This window comes from Nyctereutes procyonoides, unplaced genomic scaffold (genome assembly GCF_905146905.1).
Source record: "Nyctereutes procyonoides isolate TBG_1078 unplaced genomic scaffold, NYPRO_anot_genome, whole genome shotgun sequence".
Taxonomy (NCBI): Eukaryota; Metazoa; Chordata; class Mammalia; order Carnivora; family Canidae; genus Nyctereutes; species Nyctereutes procyonoides.
Window position 1 is genome coordinate 43,738,509 of NW_026575142.1, and position 24,599 is coordinate 43,763,107.

Sequence of the window (24,599 nt, forward strand, 5' to 3'; positions counted from 1 at the left end):
AGTGAATTACCACACTTAATACCTATATAACCACTATGCTGGTCAAGAAATAGAACAATAGGAGTGTATGAGATTTCCTGTTACTGCTACACTCCTAATTCTGGGAAACGAACTAAGGGTGGTGGAAGGGGAGGAGGGCGGGGGCTGGGGATGACTGGGTGGCGGGCACTGAGGTGGCACTTGACAGGATGAGCACTGGGTGTTATTCTGTATGTTGGCAATTGAACACCAATAAAAAATAAATTTATTATTAAAAAAAATAAAAACCTAAAAAAAAAAAGAGAGAGAGATTTCCTGTTACTGCACATCCTTATCCTCCCTTGGTATCATCGGTATCATCAGCCTTTATAGTTTTAGCCAATCTCTTGTATACTGGTATCTCCATGAGATTTATTTTGTGTTTTCTGGATGACAAATAATATTCACTATTTTCTTATGTTTATTGGCCATTTGGATATGATGTTGTGAAGTATGTTCATTCCACTTGATCTCTGGCCTATTTTTCACTTGATTTCTTGTTTTCTTGATGATTTGTAGTTGTTTATATACTATGGATAAAGCCCTTTTTTGGTAAAGTATTTTTTTCTTTAAAACTTTACATAGGTGGAATGAATGGCTAAATTATGATATATACATTCCTGATCTTCCTCGTGCTGCTCGACTTTGCCTTTCCATTTGTTCTGTTAAAGGCCGAAAGGGTGCTAAAGAGGTAAAGTACTTCAAAAGGAATAATATTTACCTCTAAAAAACTCCTAGTTATACTACTGATTTGAATTTTTATCAAGAAACTGATTTTTTTTTTCAGGATTCCTATGTGGCTCAATGGTTGAGCATCTGCTTTGGCTCAGGTCATGATCCCAGGGTCATGGGATCGAGTTCCACATCAGGCTCACCGCAGGGAGCCTGCTTCTCCCTCTGCCTATGTCTCTGCCTGCCTCTCTCTGTCTCATGAATAAATAAATCTTAAAAAAGAAAAGGATTTTTTTCTTTAAAAAAATTAGTTATTTGTAAAATTTTAATAAATGTGTCATAGAAGACAACCTTAGGAGAGCTTCCTGAGTTTATTTATGATGAATATGTCCTGAATTCACCTTGATACAATTTTTTAAGCATGCAACTGTCTGTTAGGTGACTAGATGCCAGTCTCTGCCTGTCTTACAGAAATAGGTTCATATCTCCTATTTATAATTAAAGAAAAATTTATGTAATTTCAAATAGGAAAACAGAAAGTGCTTGTATTTTTAAAAAATTGATGTGGCTTATTATAGATATCATTGTAGCAATAGTTATTGAATTCTTTCTGGGGAAGAAAAGTGTTTGAAATGTATTTTATAATTTAATCCACGGAGTAGTGAATATTTTTGTTTGTTTTTGAAGGAACACTGTCCATTGGCCTGGGGAAATATAAACTTGTTTGATTACACAGATACTCTAGTATCTGGAAAAATGGCTCTGAATCTTTGGCCAGTACCTCATGGATTAGAAGATTTGCTGAACCCTATTGGTGTTACTGGGTCAAATCCAAATAAAGTAAGCTTTTTATTATCAAATTAGAATTTTTTCTTTTTTTTTTATACAGTCAAGCACAACTTGATATATTATAACCTTTATTCCATCTCTTAGGAAACTCCATGCTTAGAGTTGGAGTTTGACTGGTTCAGCAGTGTGGTAAAGTTCCCAGATATGTCAGTGATTGAAGAGCATGCCAACTGGTCGGTGTCTCGGGAAGCAGGATTTAGTTATTCCCATGCAGGACTGGTAAGAAAGATCACTGAGTTTTCTTAAATATCAGTCATAATCAGTGGATTTGGGTTTATCCTCTTTGTGTAGAGAAGGGTTCGTGTGTTTTAGTTACACTGGCATAGCTCCTCTGAGCTCTTGGACAGTATAATGACATAATCACATTCTCCATATGCTAATATTGTTACTGCAGCTCTGCCTCTTCTTTATTCAGAGCCCTAGCCTGCCTTCAGTTAACAAATAGATATTGAATGCTAACTGTATGTTTAAATTTATTGTATGAGAGGTACTGGGTAATAAAGTTGTGACCTAAAGAGATTTCCATTGCAGATACAGTCTAATGGTGAAAATAGACATTAAAGTGGTAAAAAAATAAAATAACGTTATTAATCATGGTAAGTGCTATGATGGAATAACCAGTAGTGTGCCAAAAATGACTACAGAGGGCTGGGTTGAAAAGCTAATATATATTGGGTTCAAGAAAGAACTTTTTACTTCTCTAAGATGGTAACATTAAAGTTAAAATGAAAGTGTATGTTGTTAGTTGAGCTTGGAAGCAGAGGAGGGCTTTCTTCGTCCACTGGGCTTCAGGCTCACAGGTCTTCCTGTTCCTCCCTCACATCAAACTCATTCTCTCCTTCGGTCACTGTCACTGTTTCCTCCATCTACAGTGGTCTTTTCCCTGATCTTACTGTAGAGGCTGTATCCAAACACCCAGTGTAAAGTAGCCACTTGGTCATTCTCCATTACGTCACCCAAAGTATTTATTTATATTACCTTTTCATTTTTTTTTATTCATTTAATTTTTGACTATAATGAGGACCCTGTTAGTGCAGGTTCTTTTCCTATTTAAGATCCCCAGCAGTAAGAAAAAAAAAAAACAAGGCACAGGGCGTTTTAATAAGTATTTGTTGATGGACATGTGCCAGTAATATTCCTTTATGCTATTGGATAAATTAATAATTTTTAAATGTTAATATAAATCAAGTGGCATGGATACCTGCTTTCATTTTTAGCCATTGGGAATATGTGTAACCCATTCCAAGGGATGTATACTTGTTTTCATAGTATATTAAGATACATTCATAATTACTCATTGTGCAGTCAATATATATCTGTATTTCAAGGGAATAAATACATTACTTGCAATCTTGGAATTTTACCAAAAGTTATAGTATTTTCACTTTAGTTTTCAATCATTTAATGTCCAGTGTTTTAAAGAGGGTGTTTCTTTTCCTTTTTTCTCTTATTTATTTTTACTTTTTAAATTTGAAAGCCTTGCAGTGATTATTCAGATATATTCGGGCAAAGATTATGAAAGAATTTACATTTTTATTTTATTATTTTACTATTTCTTATTATTCCAGAAACATGAACAGATTAGTTAATAGAATTCTAGGAAGGATCCTCATCAGGAAGAGAAGTAAATTATTCGCTTCTACCCCCTAATATCTCAGTCTGAGATACTTTGGTCCCTGACTCACTTTGGTCGAGACCGTTCTGAGGCTCGTGGTAATGTTAACTAAGATTACTAGATTTGTTCCACAAATACTACCTTAAGTTGATTCTCCTCGGGGATCCCTGGGTGGCGCAGCGGTTTGGCGCCTGCCTTTGGCCCAGGGCGCGATCCTGGAGACCCGGGATCGAATCCCACGTCGGGCTCCCGGTGCATGGAGCCTGCTTCTCTCTCTGCCTCTCTCTCTCTCTCTCTCTCTCTGTGACTATCATAAATAAATAAATAATTAAAAAAAAAAAAAAGTTGATTCTCCTCTATCCCTGAAAATAAAGGCTTGTGATGAGAAGAAACTTTCACAACAGTTAATATGCAACATAAAGTTATTCGCCATTTTCTCTTTTTGTAGATCACTCGTGAATCCAGGGAAAAATGTGGCAAAGGAAATCATATAAGATATTCCTTTATTTTACAGAGTAACAGACTGGCTAGAGACAACGAATTAAGAGAAAATGATAAAGAACAGCTCCGAGCAATTTGTACCCGAGATCCTCTCTCTGAAATCACTGAGCAAGAGAAAGATTTTCTGTGGAGCCACAGGTAAATGTTAAGATGGAGGAGATTCCCTGTTTCTTCTGTTACATAAGAAAGAACTGATTTTGACTTATCTTGCAGGTTTTACCATACCTGTTAAAGTGTATAAAGCATAATTTACGTGACTTTTTAATTGTAAACATTGTTCTTTTTCAGACTGTGATAAAGATCAGTATTTCTGGAAAGTCATGATGCATTGGTACTAACCTTCCGCCTTCAAGTGGCGAAGGCTTTTTTAAAATTCTAAATCCCTGTTACGACTTTTTTTAGGATTTGATTTTGGGGGATTCTTTTAAATGAAATTCAAGATATAAATAATTAAAAAACCCTGTAGATTTAGATCAATTTAGTTATAGTTGGTCTAGATATTTCAATTTTTAGATGTTCCTTCCATTTTCCTTCTTACACTTCCTCAAAGTAATAGTGCAGTACTTTATTTTTCACTTATGAAGAAACTATCCCACCACTTGGGAAGTATACGCTGGTTTATGCAGTTATAGTGCATTTCTGCAGAAAGTCCACTGAACCATAAATTTTGTACAGTGACTACAGTAGAAGTGATGACTCTTCTCATGGTTTCCATTGCGTAAGTAGGTTAATAAAAGGAGCTATATAGTGTTATGAAATAAATTCATAATTTTTTTGAAATATCTGTCTTCCATTTGTATTTTTCTTATGTCTTCCTTGCCATTATAACTGTGTCTAAGTATATATATATATTTATGTATACGTATATATATACGTAACTATAGTGTTAAATGCTGATTTCTTTTGATTTTAGAAAAGGCTAGTAATAGTAAGTTTTAAAAGTGTTTGGAAAGATTACATAGTTGAAAATTTAGATATCTAGGCCTTTTGAATAACATGCAAGAATGTTTTTTGTTTTGTTTTGTCTTTTCCACACAGACACTATTGTGTAACTATCCCTGAAATTCTACCCAAACTGCTTCTGTCCGTTAAATGGAATTCTAGAGATGAAGTAGCTCAGGTAAATGCATGTTTGAGATTACAGAATAACTGTCATATAAAATTGGTGTGTCACTCAAATTGTTTTCTCTCAGAAACAATAATATTAAATATTATATGTTTTATGTTAATAGAGAAAAATACTATTCACACCACTTCCACTGATGAAGTTAATTAGAATTGAACATTTTAAGCACCAAATTCATAAGGAGGGCTCTTAACTAATTTTAAAATAAGAAAGTAAGAAAATGTCTTAGAGGGTCCTTCACAACTATCTTTGCTTTTTAAATAGATTTATTGTCTTTCTCATAACAGATGTACTGCTTAGTAAAAGATTGGCCTCCAATCAAACCTGAACAGGCTATGGAGCTTCTGGACTGTAATTACCCAGATCCTATGGTTCGAGGTTTTGCTGTTCGGTGCTTGGAAAAATACTTAACAGATGACAAGCTTTCTCAGTACCTAATTCAGCTAGTACAGGTAAAATATTGTAAAACAAAAATATAATGTTTTATTCTAATCTGTGCAACTTTATCCAAACTGTGGATCTTTAACTATACTGGTTTTACACTTTTTAAAAAATCAGTTCTAAGGGTTCCTGGTGGCTCAATCAGTTAAGCATCTGCCTTAGGCTTAGGTCATGATCCCAGGGTCCTGGGATTGAGCCCCGCATTGGACTCCTTGCTCACTAGGGAGCCTGCTTCTCTTTCCCCCTCTTCCTCTCCCTCTGCTTGCTGCTCCCCCTGCTTGTCTCCTGCTCTCTCTCTCTCTCTCTCTCAAATAAGTAAATAAAATCTTTTAAAACATAAAATAATAAAAATAAATAAAAGTCAGTTTTATTACCAGTATTACCTACTTTCTTAAAATGTTTCTTTAAATCCAACCCTGCGAAAACTGACCCTGATCAATACAACGTTGTTTTTGTTTGTGTTTAATCACATAGGTCCTAAAATACGAACAATATTTGGATAACCTGCTTGTGAGATTTTTACTCAAGAAAGCATTGACTAATCAAAGGATTGGGCATTTTTTCTTTTGGCACTTAAAGTAAGTCACGTTATTTTCCCATTAAATTCTTTAGATATATATTACTTGCTTTCTTAATAGATCTATAAATATTACGTACACACTGTTTTTGTTTGTCTGAGTTTTCCATAATGAAAGTTAGTTGTACCAGTGGTAAGCTTTCCTACAACTTTTTATCTTTAATATTAAATTCAGTTTTGAATTTTATATAGAAATGAGAGCTGAAATGTTTTTAAAGACTTTGATATTACTTTAAGCAAAGAAAAATTTGCTAGATTAATATTGGTTAATATTGCAGTTGATTTTACTGTATGTGTGGATTAAAATACCCAAAATAAAGAAAAATAATCCTAACTTGGAATTCAGAACAATAGTGACAGAAATCCCAAGTTTTTTAACTAGGAAACAAGCTAATTAAGAATAAAAAGTATTTTGTAGAATAATATGATCTATTTTATACTCAAGGGGAGATCATAAGCCATATACTGTTTTCTAAATTTAGAAAGATTTATCATTAACTTGATTTTTTTTATAATTAACTTGGTCTTTTAAATGTTAAAAATGAATCAAAATGGAATCTTGAAGCTAGGTTTAAAATAACTTAAATTCAAAGACAATGTGAAAAAGGGACATGTATCCCACAGGGTCAAATAGTACTCACTGAGCTTGTCACTCCCTCCCTGTCCATTTTATTACTTTTGTGCTGATTTGTTTCATGTTTATATATCTTTATTTTTAAGCTCTTATTTAAATTCCAGTTAAGGGATCCCTGGGTGGCGCAGCAGTTTGGCGCCTGCCTTTGGCCCAGGACGTGATCCTGGAGACCCGGGATCGAGTCCCATGTCGGGCTCCCGGTGCATGGAGCCTGCTTATCCCTCTGCCTGTGTCTCTTTCTCTCTCTCTCTCTCTCTCTCTCTCTCTCTCTCTCTGTCTCTCTCTCTCTCTGTGACTATCATAAATAAATAAGAATTTAAAAAATAAATAAATAAAAAAATTCCAGTTAACATGCAGTGTAATGTTATTAGTATTACAATATGTACAATATGGTGATTAAACACTTCTATACAACTCACTTCTGGTGCTTATCATTAAAGCAAGTGCACTCCTTAATCCCCATCACCTATTTCACCCAGCCACCAACCACCTCCCCTCCGGTAACCATCAGTTTGTTTTATGTGGTTAATATATCTTGTGCTAAGATTAGTAAATGAAAAGTAGTTGAAATAGGACTAAAAACTAGTTTATTAAATTTACAGTTCCAGGAGCTATCTTAAATTCTTGATTATTTTGCCTCCAAATGATAAATTTTAAATCATTTTATTGTTAGTATGTTAATAAATGTTATAACATTTATTAGATTTCAAAAATGGGTTTTATTATTTTCTTAAGATTATATACATATATACATATACTTATTTTAGACCATATATATAGTGAGTGTTGGGGGGTCTTCTTTTTTTTACTAATCTTATACTGCTCTTTTAGATCTGAGATGCACAATAAAACGGTTAGTCAGAGGTTTGGCCTGCTTTTGGAGTCCTATTGCCGTGCTTGTGGGATGTATTTGAAGCACCTAAATAGGCAAGTTGAGGCTATGGAAAAGCTTATTAACTTAACTGACATTCTCAAACAAGAGAAGAAGGATGAAACACAAAAGGTATGTAACTCTTTAGTTTGTTTTTGGGACTCTTCATTGCAGTGGGGCAGGGTAATCTGAGAGCCTGAGGTAGATGCGGATAGTAGGCATTAGAATCAAGCATATCAGGATTTGGATCCAGGTGCCACCACCTCTCAGCTGTGTAATGTTAGACACATTATTTAGTCTTTGAGACCCATTTTCCTCATTTATAAATGGTAATGATACTTTCTACATAGTATAGTCGTGAGAATTAAATTACAGGAGATGCGCTGAAGCACATATTACAGTCCCCAGAATGCAAGCAGTGCCCAGTAAATGTTAGTTCTTTCTTCTTTCACTTCCTTGTCTTTTCACAGTCCTAACTTTTAAAATAAGTTTTTCTGGGACAGCTGGGTGGCTCAGCACTTGAGCACCTGCCTTTGGCCCAGGGCATGATCCTGGAGTCCCAGGATGGAGTCCCACATTGGGCTCCCTGCATGAAGCCTGCATCTCTCTCTGCCTGTGTCTCTGCCTCTCTCTCTGTGTGTCTCTTGTGAATAAATAAATATAATCTTAAATAAAGAGCCCCCAAGCATGAAGAATGTAAATTAGCAGTACTGATGAATTTCCTAACATCTTCATTAATACTGCATGAAAAAAATTTTTAAAGAAAGTTACTATATTAATATAAATGTCATAGTGTGACTTAGTTGATTTTATTAAACTTGTGGAATATAAGTTCAAATAAATGTTACTAGAAAATAATTGTGGGGTAGCTCGGTCAGTTAAGCATCTGACTCTTGATTTTGGCTCAGCTCATATTCTCAGGGTAATGAAATCAAGCCCTGAGTCAGACTCCACAATAGGCATGGAGCCTGCTTAAGATTCTCTCTCTTCTGCCCCTCTCCACCTTGCTCATGCTCTGTTTCTAAAAAAATAAAATAAAATAAAATAAAATAAATAAAATAAATAAAAATAGTGCTGTTTCTGATGCTAGAATCATGAGCTAGAGGGAACTAAACTGCTTTGAAGGAATAAATTTTATTATATTTATATTGTAACATGTAAGAAAAAGGAAACTAAATATTAATTAAATTTGCAAATATAGGCATTTCTCTAAGCTGGAATTTTCATATCAAAGGTTGGCTCTGATACAGTGGACTAATCAGAAATGTCAAAGTCATTACATTAGTATTGGCTTAAATGGGATTGTGATGAACAAAAGCAGTTTCTTTGAGTGGTTCCGTGCTTTATCCTAAAAATGATAAACCATAGGAAGCAGTGTGCTAACATTAGGATTGATAGGGATAGAAAAAGAAATGCCTTTATGTGAGCAAGAGCTGCCCTAGTCAGTGAAAACTAGATTTTCTAGCTACTCACCTATCCATAGTGATAAAGAAAAAAAAAGTTATTACTAAAAATATAGCATGAAAATTAATTTATTATGAATTCCTAGCTCTTAACCTCTTTTGCCCCCCACTCACCTTTTATATTTATGATAGATGAAGATTTCCTAAAATAATGGCAGTTGGGGTGCCTGGATGGCTCAGTTGGTAAAGTATCTGCCTTTGGCTCAGGTCATGATCCTGAAGTCTCAGGATCAAGCCCTATATTAGGCTTCCCGCTCAGTGAAAAGTCAGTCTCTCCCTCTGTCCTCCCCCTGCTCCCTCTCTCTCTCACTCACACAAACAAAATCTTTTTAAAAAAATTAAAAAAAAATACATGAAATGGCAGTTGTTGCATAATATAACTCAGCAGTCTGGGCTCTGATTTCAGTTGATTAAAAAGAGATGTTTCTGCATACATACTGGAACCTGAGTATAGTGTGAGACTCAGTTTAACAAATGTTTTTATAAGTCCTTTTCCAGTTTCCTTTAGCCTCACTAGACCTTTTTTACTCAAGAGAGAAAATGAATATGTTTTCTGCAACACATAAAAATAAAGTTACTAAGCTAACACAATATCTCCGTAGTTTTTCCTCTAGAACAAAGATCAGCAAACTTTTTCTGGAAAGGCCAGATAGTAAATATTTTAGACTTTGCAGGCCATGCAATCTCTGCTGTAACTACTCAACTCTGTTCTACTAGTGTGAAAGCCACCAATATCTAAATGAATGGGCATGGCTATATCCAGTGCAATCTGATTTACAAAAACTGGCATAGTTTACCAAGTCCTGCTCTAGAGCCAAAACATGGGCTGTGTCAGCAGGGCTCTTACGGGAGAGTAGGCCATGCTGTCCTTCCTGCCTCTCCCAGAGTTGTGTTGCTCTGTGTGATAGAAACCTTTCTAATCTGAATACAGGATATTAATTCATAGTTTATACAATACTGAGGTTCCAACATATAAAAGAGATTAGCAATTAGTTTTACTTTTCAGGAAATCAGTTTCTAAACATGAGTGTGCCCATTTATCAGGTACAGATGAAGTTTTTAGTTGAGCAAATGCGGCGACCAGATTTCATGGATGCTCTACAAGGTTTTCTATCTCCTCTAAATCCTGCTCATCAACTAGGAAATCTCAGGTAATGTACCTTATTGGAAGTTTTATTGATATATGTAAACAAGTACCCTTCCTGGAGAAAATCTTGAGAAAAAATAAGTCCATTTTAATCAGAATATTCAATTATATGCTTCCCTCTCCCATTATCCTACCCTGCAAAATAAGAGTTGTTTAGGTTTCTTAAGTTCAGAACTGCATTTAGTCAGAATGAGTCTTTATTACTTTAATAATAGAGTTTAAAACTTTCTCTGGCCAGAATTTCTGGTTTCATAGGATAAAAAAATGAAATGTAATACCTTTAAAATGAATGGCATATCCCTATATTTGTTGAAAATTCATATGCTATTATATAAGAAAGTTTTAAGCTTAATATTTATTTTTTTCCTTACACTCCCTTAGAATTGAATTCATAAATGAAATTGAGGAGAAGGTTTTAAATTTTTATAACACTTCAAGAAACTATACTGTCTGTATTTTAAAAGAAATTTGAGGGTAGAAAAATTTTAAAAAGTAAGGTGCCTAGTAAAGTTTTTAACTATTTTAAAGGCTTGAAGAGTGTCGAATTATGTCCTCTGCAAAAAGGCCACTGTGGTTGAATTGGGAGAACCCAGACATCATGTCAGAGTTACTCTTTCAGAACAATGAGATCATCTTTAAAAATGGGGATGGTAAGAAAGAGTATTAATGAACTTATGATGCATGAATTTAGCTATCTTTTTATACACAGGATATTTATGAACCATGAAAACTACTGAAAGCCATTTAAGGAATATGCATGTGGTAAAATATATAACATTATAATATTAAACAGATGTCTTAACCTTTAGACTATGTTAATCCTTTAAAAAGAAGTACTAAATTTAGAATTGAAAGGCCTGAAATAAGTTTCTAACTATTATTTACTTAGCTGTGTGTGTATCCATTCATTCCATAAATATTTGATGTGCTGGGCCATCAAATTGTAAGAATAAACAAAACAGAATCCCTGCCCTCTTAAAGTTTACAGTCCAGCAGAGAGAAGAGAGACATTAAACAAATAATTACAAAAATAAAATTACAATATGGTACAGAAGAAAAGTATAGTCTTCTAAGAAATCATATAAAAGAAGGTCCTAATGTACTTGGAAACAGGCTGTGGCAGGAAGCAATAGGCATATCATTGATGGGTTTCTATTGATAAATGACTTTTCGGCCCTAAATTCTGTTAACCCCAATATTTATAAACAGGTTCAAATTTAAGGATTAAAAACATAGGTACTTTAAATATTTTAATTTAAAATTTTTGTGAAATACATGCTAGCTTATCCTACATATATAGATGGATTTGTGCAGATACTTTAGAAATGGTTTAAAAGGGGATCCCTGGATGGCTCAGCAGTTTGGCACCTGCCTTTGGCCCAGGGCGCGATCCTGGAGTCCCGGGATCGAGTCCCACATCGGGCTCCCGGCATGGAGCCTGCTTCTCCCTCTGCCTGTGTCTCTGCCTCTCTCTCTCTCTCTCTCTGTGTCTATCATAAATAAATAAATAAATCTTTTTAAAAAAATGGTTTAAAGAATCAAAATATTGCTTCCTTATAGATTAATTTGATAAGTAAATTCAGCTATCTTTATGTTCTGTTTGAAAGCAACATGATGACATGAACCAGATTTGCATTTATGGTATTAAGTGGTGATACATATTATTTGAATTGCAGATTTACGACAAGATATGCTAACACTTCAAATAATTCGCATTATGGAAAATATCTGGCAAAATCAAGGTCTTGATCTTCGGTAGGTAACCAGTAAGGCAACATATATATTGAAAGTTATCCTGAAAAAGTGAACTATTAGTAAATATCAGTTATAAAGCATAAAGGAGCATGTATTTGTGAAGAAATGTAGGGAGTAGTAATTAATACTAGTTTATTACAACTGCTTTCATTTGTCTTCCTCTTTCTTGGCATAGAATAGCTAAGAGATTCAGCTAGGCAAGAAGAACTATCTCTAATAAATTGGCAAAGACTCTGCAGCTGTGTCTGGGATGTGACTGTTTAGGACAGGACATAGGAGACACAAATGCCCCCTATTTTCTTTCAGGAGTTAAGAGGTTAAAACAAAGTGTCTTTCATAATATACATTTTCTAATTTTAAAACATTATAAGGCCTCTAATCTTAAATCAGTTTGACAAGGAAAATTTACGAAAAGAACTCCTCTTAAAGTTTTCCCATTCTGTTGGTTTCTGCCCAACCTTCTACAATTATATCTAAGTTTTCTGTCATGCTTCATCTTGTCCTTATTATTTGTTTCTCACAGTGTTTCCTTCTCTTTCTCATCTCTTTGCAAATCTAGAGTCATTCCAGCAAAGGCAGCTCTCTCCAAAAGCATTTTTGTCCATAAGTGGACATAGGAGTCAACTCTAGCTGTAGCAGCAGAGCAGGTTAGGGTTTATTTGTATGCCTCTTAAAGATTGAGGGTAACTAGTATATAAAAATACATCAGTGACACATAGTAGAACCCTCTTGTTGCAAAGAAGAAAAATGGACGTGTCAAATAACTTGCTAAAGCACAAAATTAAGTCATCAACTTCAAATTTTTAACTCATGATTCTTTGCTTAATCCCTTCGGCTTTCCAAAAAACAATGTTGAATGAATCAAGTTACCTCTTTTGGTATAATTTTCTGTGTCTGAGAGATACACATGTCATTACTACCACTGCCCCCAAGGAAGTACAAAACAAAAGAGAATGCAGAACTGGACAGAGTAAAGGATTTAACTATATACCTCTGGTAATTACTGTATTTAATTGTAAATAAGTGACTGTGCTAAAAAGCATTTAAAGTTAAGCTAGATCATTGGAATGTAAGTTAGATCTTTAAAATATTTTTAAATCTTATGATATTTTCTAAATTCTTTTAACATAAATAACTTAAATTTTTTTATTTGAAGTTTGATTTTAAATAAAAAATTTATTTAAAAAATGTCAGAGCATTTTAATCTAAAACTTGGATTCTCTGTTTTGTTGTTGTTTTTTATATAACAACCCTTATAGGACTGTGTGACTCTTTAAACTATGAGCATGCTCAAAAGTAATAAAATTGAAAAGTAAAGTGTAAAAGTAAAGTAAGAGAGAATGAGAAGGATTCCAACCTTTAGAAATTCCTGTATTTACCAGGACAGATAGAAGGAAAGATTCCATAAAAGAAATAGTCAAAGGGATAGCTAGATCAGAATAAGTATTTCACAGAACCCAAAAGAGTGGAGAGATTCACAAACAGTTTACAGTGATCGGGTGCTTCAGGGGATGTAAGAGCCTAAGGACTATGAAAAAGCCCTTAGATTGGATGATTCAAGATTAACTGTAAGAAAAGTTGAGTCATTAGAATGGAAGGCATAGAAGTTATGTTACATGGAATTGAGAAAATGAAAATAAGTTTAGACTATTCCTTTTAGGAACTTAAGTAAAAGAAAGAAAGCATGGACAGTAGTAGCTTATGAGAACAACAGAGTTCTTTCGTACTTATGTGCCAATTGGGATTTTTTTTTCATATTCTCTTTAAATGCTCACATCTCCCTCGACTACATGTCCTTTTTAATACCCTGTGATGAATGGGAGGTACCCATATAGCAGTTCTGCCGCAGACCCAAATATGGTTTTATCAAGAAAAGGCATTTGTGGGTGATTACAGTTGCAAGCCAAACTAGCTGCTTTTTCCATGGGACGCTATTTTTACTTAAATAACTAATAGGAAAGCTTTGGTTATTGAGACATGGGTATTTGGCTGACATTTTCTAGAAAATGAATGAATGATAGGATGTCTTTGAGCTTTCAAGCAAAAGTTAAAATTTGGAAAAACTTGTATGCACCACCAGAAGCATAAGAGCTTCCCCAAAGTAAAGATTTTTCTGATGAGATCAGAGGCAATATTAACAATTGTGAAAAAAAAAAAAAACAATTGTGATTTTTTTTTTTAGTTGGTATAATGAAAGTATCACCATCTGAAAGGTGATACTTTATAACTCAGTGAACTAATATCTTCCAAATGACCAATGTAGGATATGATAAAGTCACATGTGAAGCCATACTTAAAAAAATTAGAAAATATGGGAAAGTGTCACTCTTATTTCTAAGTTTTTTTAATATAATATTTTTGTTTCATAAAAGATATTATTTATATGATCAGTAATATTTTTTTATTTTTAAATGAATTGATGCTTAATTTTTAAATTTTCTCTATTTTGATTGCTAATATCAGTAAATATAATCCACATAAATAAAAGCTCCTTGGGATCTCAGTAATTTTTAAGATTATAAAGTGAGTCTTGAGACCAAAAATTTGAGAACTACTGCCCTGAAGTATTATTTAGATGTCAGTTAAACTGAAATTCACCCATATTTTTAAAGTTAAAAATGTTTATAAAATTGTAATTGCCACAGTAATCTTTTTAATGCTTTTCTCTTATACAATTAAATGCTTTCTTACTTGAAGATTATAACATGATGGCAGATAATTTTGAGAATTTCTCTAGTTTTTTTCTAATTTTAAAAGAAAACTAAAGGAGTAAAGGTCGTGTGTGAAAATTTGCAAAAAGAATATTCCTGTATTAGCCTACTAGGATATTTGCTATTTTAAAATTCCATCATTTAATTGCAAATGTTTTGATCTTTTTTCAGAATGTTACCTTATGGTTGTCTGTCAATCGGTGACTGTGTGGGACTTATTGAGGTGGTGCGAAATTCTCACACTATTATGCAGATTCAGTGCAAAGGTGGCCTGAAAGGTGCACTGCAGTTCAACAGCCACACACTACACCAGTGGCTCAAAGACAAGAACAAAGGAGAAATGTGAGTTTATTATTCTTTTCTTCCTATGTCAATGTAAGGTTTGGTTAGATGAGTCTTTTAACAATTCTGTACATTCCTTTGAGACCAGAGAAAACATTTGTACTTACTTTGAAAAGAAATATGCTCACCTTTTGAAATATTTGAGATTTTATGTTTGAATGATAAGAATTACTTATGATTGTGGGGAAACCCTATATACCCAACTTTATACATTCAATTTTAGGTATCTAAAATGGGTTTTTCTTTATTGCTTATTCTTTTTTTAAAGATCAACATTGAAAATTTCAAAATTTACCTTCTAGTTCATTGTTAAAATGGTTAGAAAAAATTTTTTTCATGACACATTCAGTATTTTTTCACCATAAGAATTATGCTTTAGTCAGAGGATATCTAGAAATGTCTTTTCTATCTCAAATCTTTGGCCATAATTGCTTCCTCTTCTTAATGTCAATGATTGTTTTCATTCTTCAATACAGATTTGACCATCTTTTCTCAATTTGGACTGGATTACTCTATATTTCCACACTACTCTCATCAGGTGTTTATTTCTTCTTTGTAGATATGATGCAGCCATTGACCTGTTCACACGTTCATGTGCTGGGTATTGTGTTGCTACCTTCATTTTGGGAATTGGAGATCGTCACAATAGTAACATCATGGTTAAAGATGATGGACAAGTAATAGCTTTCTCTTTTTAAAATTTTTTAGCATTCATTCTTAAATTTACTAATTCAGGATATTGTACTTCTGCATTTGTCAAGCTATAATGTAATTCTTTATTTTTGAAAGCTGTTTCATATAGATTTTGGACACTTTTTGGACCATAAGAAGAAAAAATTTGGTTATAAACGGGAACGTGTGCCATTTGTTTTGACACAAGATTTCTTAATAGTGATTAGTAAAGGAGCCCAGGAATGCACAAAAACAAGAGAATTTGAGAGGTAAGTTCAAGAAATCAAAAATACAAAATACAGAATTTTTGCTGCTCTATCAAAAATCATTGATATTTTTCAATATAAAATGTTTTATTAACATTTTAGCATAACTGAGTATCTTAATGTATTTATTTATTATGCAATGCTATGAAGAAAAATGGAAAGAAAAAAATCAATGTATTAAGTTAATCAAGGCCTGACATGATTTACTTAGTTAATTAAGACCTAAGAAAGTGATTCTCAAACTTCTAACTATAATAAAGGTTTTTATTTACTGCTGTGTAAGTAATTGGACTATGTCTTCTCTATACTGTTAAATAACGTATAGTGCTTAAGACAGCATTTCTTCGTCCTATGATTTAAGGGAATCAATCAACTATAATTATCAGGTTTATTCTTAATTTTTCTAACTGCCTTCTGGTAGATCATCAGTCTATCTTAAACCTTAAAGTGCTTTCTAAAACTTTCTATAAAATTCCATTTTATCTATAACTCTGTCCTGGCCCTAGCCTAAATCCTAAAGCCTTCAGGATGGACCAATTCTTACATTTAATAAATCCCTAGTAAACTACTGAGGTGCCATGCTAGGTACTGGTGATAAAGCAGTAAACAGAATCCTTATGGACTCTCAAAGTTTACATTCTAGTGTGGGGTAAAGAGGACAGAAAGTGTTGATAAGGGGAGTCTGGAGAGGAGTGGTATTTTTTATAGGTTTGCCCCAGAAGACCTCTCTAATGGATGTGACATTTGAGCAGAGACCTGAAGGTATTAATCCCATTTGCTCCATACTGATCAAACTGTTCTTATTACTTATAGGTTTCAGGAGATGTGTTACAAGGCTTATCTAGCTATTCGGCAGCATGCCAATCTCTTCATAAATCTTTTCTCAATGATGCTTGGCTCTGGAATGCCAGAACTACAATCTTTTGATGATATTGCATACATTCGAAAGACCCTAGCTTTAGATAAAACTGAACAAGAGGCTTTGGAATATTTCATGAAACAAATGAATGATGCACATCATGGTGGCTGGACAACAAAAATGGATTGGATCTTCCACACCATTAAGCAGCATGCTTTGAACTGAAATGATAACTGAGAAACCGAAAGCTCATTATCTGGATTCTATACTGCACTGTTAATAACTGTCAACAGGCAAAGACTGATTGCATAGGAATTGCACAATCCATGAACAGCATTAGAATTTACACAAGAACAGAAATAAAATACTATATAATTTAAATAATGTAAACGCAAACAGGGTTTGAGAGCACTAAACTAGTTCATTTCAAAATTAAGCTTTAGAATAATGCGCAATTTCATGTTATGCCTTAAAGTCCAAAAAGGTAAACTTTGAAGATTGTTTGTATCTTTTTTTAAAAAAGAAAACAAAACAAAAAAAACCCCAAAATATATAGAAATTATGGAGAAGGAAAAAGAATGATGTTCTTTTTTTGTCTTGCAAATGTTCTATGTTTTGAAATTGTGGACACAGCGAAGTCTATTATTGCATTAGGTCCAAGGAAACTAAAGTTTGGTGTTAAATTACATTGAGATTAGAAAAATAATGAAGATTTCTTATTTTTCCATTGCTGTTCAATTTATAGTTTGAAGTGGGTTTTTTGACTCCTTGTTTAATGAAGAAAAATGCTTGGGGTGGAAGGGACTCTTGAGATTTCACCAGAGACTTCCTTTTTAATAAATCAAACCTTTTGATGATTTGAGGTCTTATCTGCAAAGTTTTGGAAGCAGTCACAAATGAGACCTGTTATAAGGTGGTGTTTTGGGTTTTTTTTTTCTGGACAGTATTTACAAGAATCTGATTCTTACTTCCCAGGGAAATTCTGGGCTCCCACAAAGTAAAATAATCATTATAGAGAAAGAATGAGCAGGACTAGTTCTTGCTCCAGAATTGTACAGTATTCACCTTAGGTTGATTTTTTTTTCTCCTTTTGCAATTGAATTGAATACATTTTTCATGCATGTTTCCAGAAAATAGAAGTGAGTATTAATGTTATTAAAAAGATTATTTTTTTTATTAAAGGCTATTTATATTATAGAAACTATCATTAATATATATTCTTTATTTACATGATCTGTCCCGTAGTCATGCATTGTTTTGCACCCCAAATTTTTTATTGTTCGTAGCAGCATGGTCAGCTTTCCTCTTGGTTTGTGGGTGAGGCTCAGGCACTATCCCATTTATACCAATGACTAGTGTATAATTGCATAAGGAAAACAGATTAAAGTTCATCCTCTTTCTTTTTATTTCTTTGTTTTCATGTAACTCCCCCATTTTCCATCTCCTATAGTTGATAATGCCTCAGTCATGAAACTAGTTACCAAAATTAACACAATATAGAGTATCTTCCTGATTGCTTCAACCCCTCTGCTGAGGTATGCTCATGAATAATACTTTATAATATGGGGGAATAGAAACCACAAACTTTCTACCTTTTTAGGCTATTTATGCAATATCTGGATAATAAAAGTAGGACTTTAAACCATTTTAAGGTCATGTCCCATTTCCAAGCAATTAGGGCTCACTGTCCAACTTTATTAAATCGCATTTGAGTACAGGATACATTCTTAAACACTTTGGAAAACATTGACCCAAGGTGCAGGGGCTAATGCTAGTCATAACTCTAGACTCTGATATTTTACTCAGTATTTGAAATGAATGATTAATGCCCTAGGAAATAGCTTTAGCAAATGTCCGGGTGCCACACCAGAAAAAGTGCAATAATTTACTGACAGTTTTCTAGATTAGGCATATTATTGGAATACAACTTTATAAAAAGTGCACATTATATACTCTAGTAAAACAGCATCACTAAAACAATATTCATTTATGAAATCAGTTACCTATAATAGAAGTCTTGAATAGTGAATAAGGGACTCTAATTGAAATACTCTTAATATTTGGCTATTTTAGAGCCCTTAAAGGGCCTAATTATTGGAGACTTAGGTACTTCACTAAAGCATGTATATAATATTGCCAACAACAAAAATAAATTTGAAGATTAGGGGAACTTATTTCTGTAAACTGTCTTGAAATAGTTAAGAAGAATTTAAACTCCCATTTTAAGCAGGAAGCCAAATAGATTCTTTTGCAGATATAGATTTCATAACTTCTTAAAACTTCTTTAACATTTTGTGCCTTTTAGATATATTCAGTTAATACATACTAACATCCCAGTCTTTTCTATATCAGGGATTAATTACAGGAAAACTCAATGAAATGGTACAAATCTGGAACTCTGATGGTGGAGACTGAAGACTTAACAGAGAACAGCGTTTTTACCTGAGTGCCAAAAAAGCTTTGAGCTTCCTTGCACAAAATTTATATGATCTTTGCATGTCTCACATCAGTCCAGCTAGTCCCCTTCCCCTGAGACCTCTCTACCATTTAAACACAAGCCACATAGCTTATTTCATCATTTACATTTATTTTTAATAGTTATTACAACCAAGTCTATTCTGTTGGAAGAAGTGTAGACAAATTTTACAAAGAATGATTAAACAATCTCACTGAAAACAAGGTAAATTTTAAACAAATCCAAGCAGAGTTTAAGCAAACAACATTAAAAATAAGAAAAAAGGGTCAAGTCGTGCTCAGAAGGCAAAGCCAAAAATTGAACTGAATGCTACATGGGGTGACTAGGATGTCAAGTCAAGGGTAAGCTGTTTCCAGGTACTTCAGTGTCAGACCACTTTCATGGATTGGTCCATTCCTGTGGCCAACTATCCTTGTCATTGAACGTGGTATAACTGATTATTGACTCTACGGTTTCATGTAGTCACTTGAGAAATAGTTCCCTCAAGGTATTTTGTAGGGGGAAAAAACCAAGCAGGTTTAAGGAAAATAAAACCTAATTTTAAACACATTCTAGTAAGATAGACTCTGAAAATCATGTTTTAACTTTTTAATCATATTCTCAGCTATACAGAATCATTTATTTTGAAGATTTTTAGACTGCTGTTAATTTGAAATCTGTTAATCATATTGTAGAATTTGGTTTTTTAAAAAAAGATGTTTCTAATTGGATTTTTTAAAGAAGAATGGAATTTGGTCGCTATTTTATGATAGAACCTAAGCTTTTTGTGGTTCTCAGTGTCCTCTGTAAAATTCAGTGTCAAAGTAATCTACTTTGAGGTTTTCCCTTTTAATCTGCTTTATATTACAAGCCCTTTAGGAAATGGGAACGTGGTGAATATACAATGAATTGTAAAATATTTTAATGTGTAATTTTTTCAACTGTGAAACTATGAATATTGGTTTTTTGATGAAAACAGCTGCTGATAAAGTATTTTGTGTAAAGTGTAGTTCTTATTAATCAGGAAAATAATCAATGACTTGATTAGAATGTATATACCCTCTTGGATTTTATTTTAAATGGATTGGTGATTTTCACATAGGTAAAACACAGTCCATCTGTATCCTTTTTCCATCAAAAATTGAGTGATTTAGCATTATAAAAAAAATTATGAGCAGCCTATCTACTTTAAAGGAACCATGGAAATTTCACAGCACATAAACTTTGATTTGTTTCTTAATGATTTTGTAAATTCACCTAATTCATATTCTGACCAATAGCCCATGCTTGCCAACTCTTTGAAAAAAATTGATTTCCGGCATTATTTTAAGGCCAGCAGGTTAACTTTTTTCTGAATGTTTTAACTTTCTTTTGTTTCTATGTCTGCACAAACTGCAGACCTGGGCTGGACCCACACACTCAGAATCCACCTTAAAAATAAATTTTGATGTCCAAGACATCACTAAAATATTTCAGTTTAAAGACCATATGTGGTGTTAATGGACTGTGGTGCTTCTACTATTTAAAAACAACTTTCATACTTCAGATGTTTTTGAGAAGAGGGGAATGTAGAGGAGGAGGCTGAACAGGGAGGAGTTGTTTGAATGAGTTACAGTCTTCATGTCTGTTCTGTTCAGAGGGGGCACTTCCAAGGGGAGCCTTAGATGGAGCCTTCTAAGAGAAGGCAGGAAGTTGTGAGTATATTGTGCGTATCATGAGGGAATGAACTCTTCATCAAGATAGGATTGTGAAGGCTGAACTATAAAACTCAGCAGTGACAGGATCCTCAGATAACAATTCTTGGTGACAGAGTAATACAGCTGGGCTGTTTTTTAAAAATATAAACACAAACCATTTTTATTTTTGATTATTACATTAAAAGTATAAGTGTATCTTATGTGCCACGGCCTGGGAAGCCTTTTTTCTTTTCTTTCAAAGGTCATGGGGTTTAGTTCAAGTTAACTATGGTCCTAATAAAATTGGATTGGTAACTCTACCTCAGAAGGTTAATAAGGAAAAAAAAAGTCACAATTCAGTACTTTAGGCTCTGATGTTACAGAAATTTCCAGAGCACCGTAGTTTAGATTTATAAAAAGTTAGAGTTGGCATGCCTTGTTTTTAATGGCATTGGAGACTTGAGAACAATTTTTGGTTAAAATTTAATCATGAATAAATAAAAAAATAAAAAAATTTTAATCATTGCTCCAGCCATGGAAAAGGCTCTAGCGCCAGGAGGCTTATGGTACTAGGTTCTTGAATTCGGCATTCGAAATCAGTTTGTTCTCTTTTCTTTATTATTAGTGAAATTAGTGTGTGTGTGTGTATTTGCACACATTTTTATTTGTGTACACACTGCTTGCTAGCCATAGTCAAGAGGCATCTTTTATAAAAGATGTAAACATCAGGCTCTAAAGCTCAGAAGTGTTTAGAATTTATTAGGAGTTTCCCAAGTTGGGATGTTAATTTTTAAATAAGCTTATTTCATCCGAGTATTCCACTTGATGAAGGTTTCACACTTCCTTTTTATCCATAAAGCGCCATTCCTTCTCCTTAGTTTTAGACATGTTAATATTACAACCATGCTAGTTAGCATAAAGTGACAGTTATGAGCCACAAGGAAATTTTCTGACTTAAGTTTTACACAACTACATATGAGTTTTAGGGGGGGATGGGGGGTGTTTGGGGGTGGGGTGGGAAACAGTCCATTGTACGTTTAGTGTAGTTTAGGTAACTGATTTTCACTACCAACAGTAAGTAGACTCCATTCTTCATGTTGGTAAGTATGGAAAGGTTTTTTTTTAAAAAAAGCATTTTGTAAGCCAGTTAAGTCTACACATCAGTCTGAAACCTTATTTAATCTGTCACTACAATAATTTTGTGGTTACGCTAAGAGCCATGTATATTTTTAGGTGATTCATATTTTTGTTATCTCCTTCTAGGTAAGCAAGGAGGCAGAAAACTTTCACTGTTTTATGTTTTCTCAAAATATCTTTAATAAGACTAAACTTCTTAATTCTAGTATGAATTTCCAAATGTAGTCATGACCTCTTGGTTTCGTAAGAACAAGCCCCGTATCAGTTCTAATTTTTGTTCCAAAGAGTGGTTGGAGAGCTTGGATTTCATGTGGTTTCTAGAAATGTTTTTTGGCTATGGAACCTAAGTTTCAAATACAATTAATAGTTTCAATGTGACTTAGTCTTCTGGCTTGATGGGGTTAAATAAAACCTAAAAGAATCTATCCTTTTGGAACATAACACTTTAATATCTTGGGGAATGTGGCACTACCAAAAGAAGACTGCTAGCACATCAAATGTTGACTTTGGAAGCTTCAAGAAGAACCCCCCGCCACCCTTTTTGGCCCCTTTTATTGTAGCAAATCTATTTCTCTATATTTTGTCATTCAATGAACTGAAGTCCTGTGGTATAATGCATTCATTAGGAGAAAAATGTTTTTAAATGTTCTTTTAATGATGGCCCAAAAAGGATTTGACACAGCAAGATGCATGTGTTTTTGTACTGAGAATATAGAATAATACAGTGTCACTAAATTTAAGACCTCTTCCCAGTCTTGCTGTTCCTAGCAAGAAGTTTGGCCTGTGACTGCACTTACTGTTTGTGCTCATCAAAAACTGTCAATGTCTGCTTTTCTTTTAACTTTGCAGTCTGTAACATCACGCTGTTTATTAAAAAAAAGAAAAACTGACTTGTGTCCAAACGGTCCTTAGTGTACTATGTATCTTAAACAAAACAAAACAAAAAAAAAACTGTGATAATTATATTTTGCTTTTTTTTGAACACTTGAAAGCCAACCAATGTTGCCAATAATCAAAATTTAGCTAAACTTGAGTTCTTACCAATAATGACTAAGAATAGTTGATTGAAAACCTGAAACTATTATGCCTTAAAAGCCAATTTTTTTGCCCCAGTAAAATGATGACTATTAAAGAAATATCTGTTTGAACATTCACTTCCTTTAAGCATGAAGAATTACCTGTTTGTATTTCAAGCAGAAATACATGTATACACATACATGTATGAATGTGTTTGTATATGTAGACAAGAGTTTTTTTCAAGTCTGTTAAAGACCAGAACCCAAAAGTGAGGTTAGGCCACAAGCAAACTGGTTTCACTATCAGTTACTGTAAACCTTGCAAAAGGTGAGTCTGGGCTTTTCTCAAACCAATAATACATGTGGGCATTGATACTTTGTACTTCTAAGCAGTTAACAGCAAATAATTGCTTAAACTTTGTTTCTTTGCCAAATGGTTTGCTGTGACTTTGAATTAACATTGTTCTTAATTGACTTTGTTCTCCAAGCATAATGTCTCCCTTTTCCTGAGATGAGATTATGAGAGGAACCAAGTAGCTACACTCTAGGTGAGTGGAAAACTAGTAATTGAAACACTTCAGGTTATACACTTCAAAAACTTTTTAGGTTTTGAATCAGTGGTTTTGAATGTATTAGAAAAATTCCACGAATTGAATGTTGTTAGATGCGTGTGAAACTAAGAAATGGACTAGAGATATGTCCTTAAGAAATCTATAGGATCTCAATTTACAAAATGATTGAAAATGTGTGTGCGTACATCGTTTTATTTTGGGAAAGTCTTTGGTATACAAAATAATTTACCACAACCTCTCAAACAGCATGTCCTGGACCTTAAATGCATATTATATTTAGCTAAGAGGAAATGGAAAGGAATCCTCCCCTACAGCTGCATATACTAGCCCTTCTAACCAACTGTCCAATGAAAGGTACCAAGGCTGACTGAATTTTATCTTATTTTTTAATAAGAATTTATGTATTTAAGGTATAGTGTGATTTGATATTGATATATAGCGAATGCTGATAGTCAAGCTAATCAGTGTATTGTCTCCTCACATAGTTACCTTTTGTGTATGGGTGTCTTTGTGATGAGAACACCTAAAATCTACTTTCTTAGCAAATTTCCAGTATTCAATATAGTATTTTGCCATCATGCTGTATGAGAGATCTCTGGACTTACTACTCATAACAAGGATTGTGCACTTTAATTAACATCTCCCCATTTCTCCCACCTGACTACCCCCAAAAATCACCATCCTACTCTGCTTCTATATGTTTGACATTTTTGGATTCCGCATGCAAGTGAAATGCAATTTTTTTCCTTTCTGTGTCTGGCTTATTTTACTTATTAGCATAAAGACCTGGGTTTATCCATGTGGTTGCAAATGGCAGGATCTCCTTTTTTAAGTCTGAATAATAATCCATAGTGTGTCTGTGTAAGATCACAGTTAATTCATCTGTTGATGGATGCAGGTTGTTTCCATATCTTGGCTATTATCAGTAATGCTCCAACGAACTGGGGAATGCAGATATCTCTTGGAGGTATTGATTTCATTTCCTTTGGGCATACACTCAAAGGAAGGATAAGGCTGACTGAATATTGAAACTTAGCAAAAGGGACACCTGGGTGGCTCAGTGGTTGAGCATCTGCCTTTGGCTCAGGGCATGATTGAGTCCCACATCGGGCTCCCTGTGAGGAGCCTGCTTCTCCCTCTGCCTCTCTGTGTCTCTCATTAATAAATAAAATCTTTAAAAAATTAAAAATTAAAAAAATTAAATACTCCTCTCTTTAAAAAAAA

At 33.8% G+C, this 24,599-nt stretch overlaps 1 protein-coding gene across 2 annotated transcripts in view; it reads left to right on the plus strand.

Annotated features, from left to right (window-relative positions):
- The window catches only part of PIK3CA (phosphatidylinositol-4,5-bisphosphate 3-kinase catalytic subunit alpha), a 79,396-nt gene extending 58,525 nt beyond the window's left edge, over nt 1-20,871 (plus strand). For both annotated transcript variants that reach the window (XM_055308125.1, XM_055308127.1), the window contains exons 7-21: nt 604-709; nt 1,378-1,530; nt 1,624-1,758; nt 3,669-3,793; nt 4,694-4,775; nt 5,069-5,233; nt 5,697-5,800; nt 7,265-7,436; nt 9,812-9,918; nt 10,443-10,564; nt 11,591-11,669; nt 14,552-14,722; nt 15,282-15,399; nt 15,512-15,663; nt 16,474-20,871. In XM_055308125.1, the coding sequence (XP_055164100.1) occupies nt 604-709; nt 1,378-1,530; nt 1,624-1,758; nt 3,669-3,793; nt 4,694-4,775; nt 5,069-5,233; nt 5,697-5,800; nt 7,265-7,436; nt 9,812-9,918; nt 10,443-10,564; nt 11,591-11,669; nt 14,552-14,722; nt 15,282-15,399; nt 15,512-15,663; nt 16,474-16,744 (2,062 nt within the window). In that variant the 3' untranslated portion in view covers nt 16,745-20,871. The remainder of the gene's footprint in view (nt 1-603; nt 710-1,377; nt 1,531-1,623; nt 1,759-3,668; nt 3,794-4,693; nt 4,776-5,068; nt 5,234-5,696; nt 5,801-7,264; nt 7,437-9,811; nt 9,919-10,442; nt 10,565-11,590; nt 11,670-14,551; nt 14,723-15,281; nt 15,400-15,511; nt 15,664-16,473) is intronic.
- Nucleotides 20,872-24,599: the final 3,728 nt, after the last annotated feature.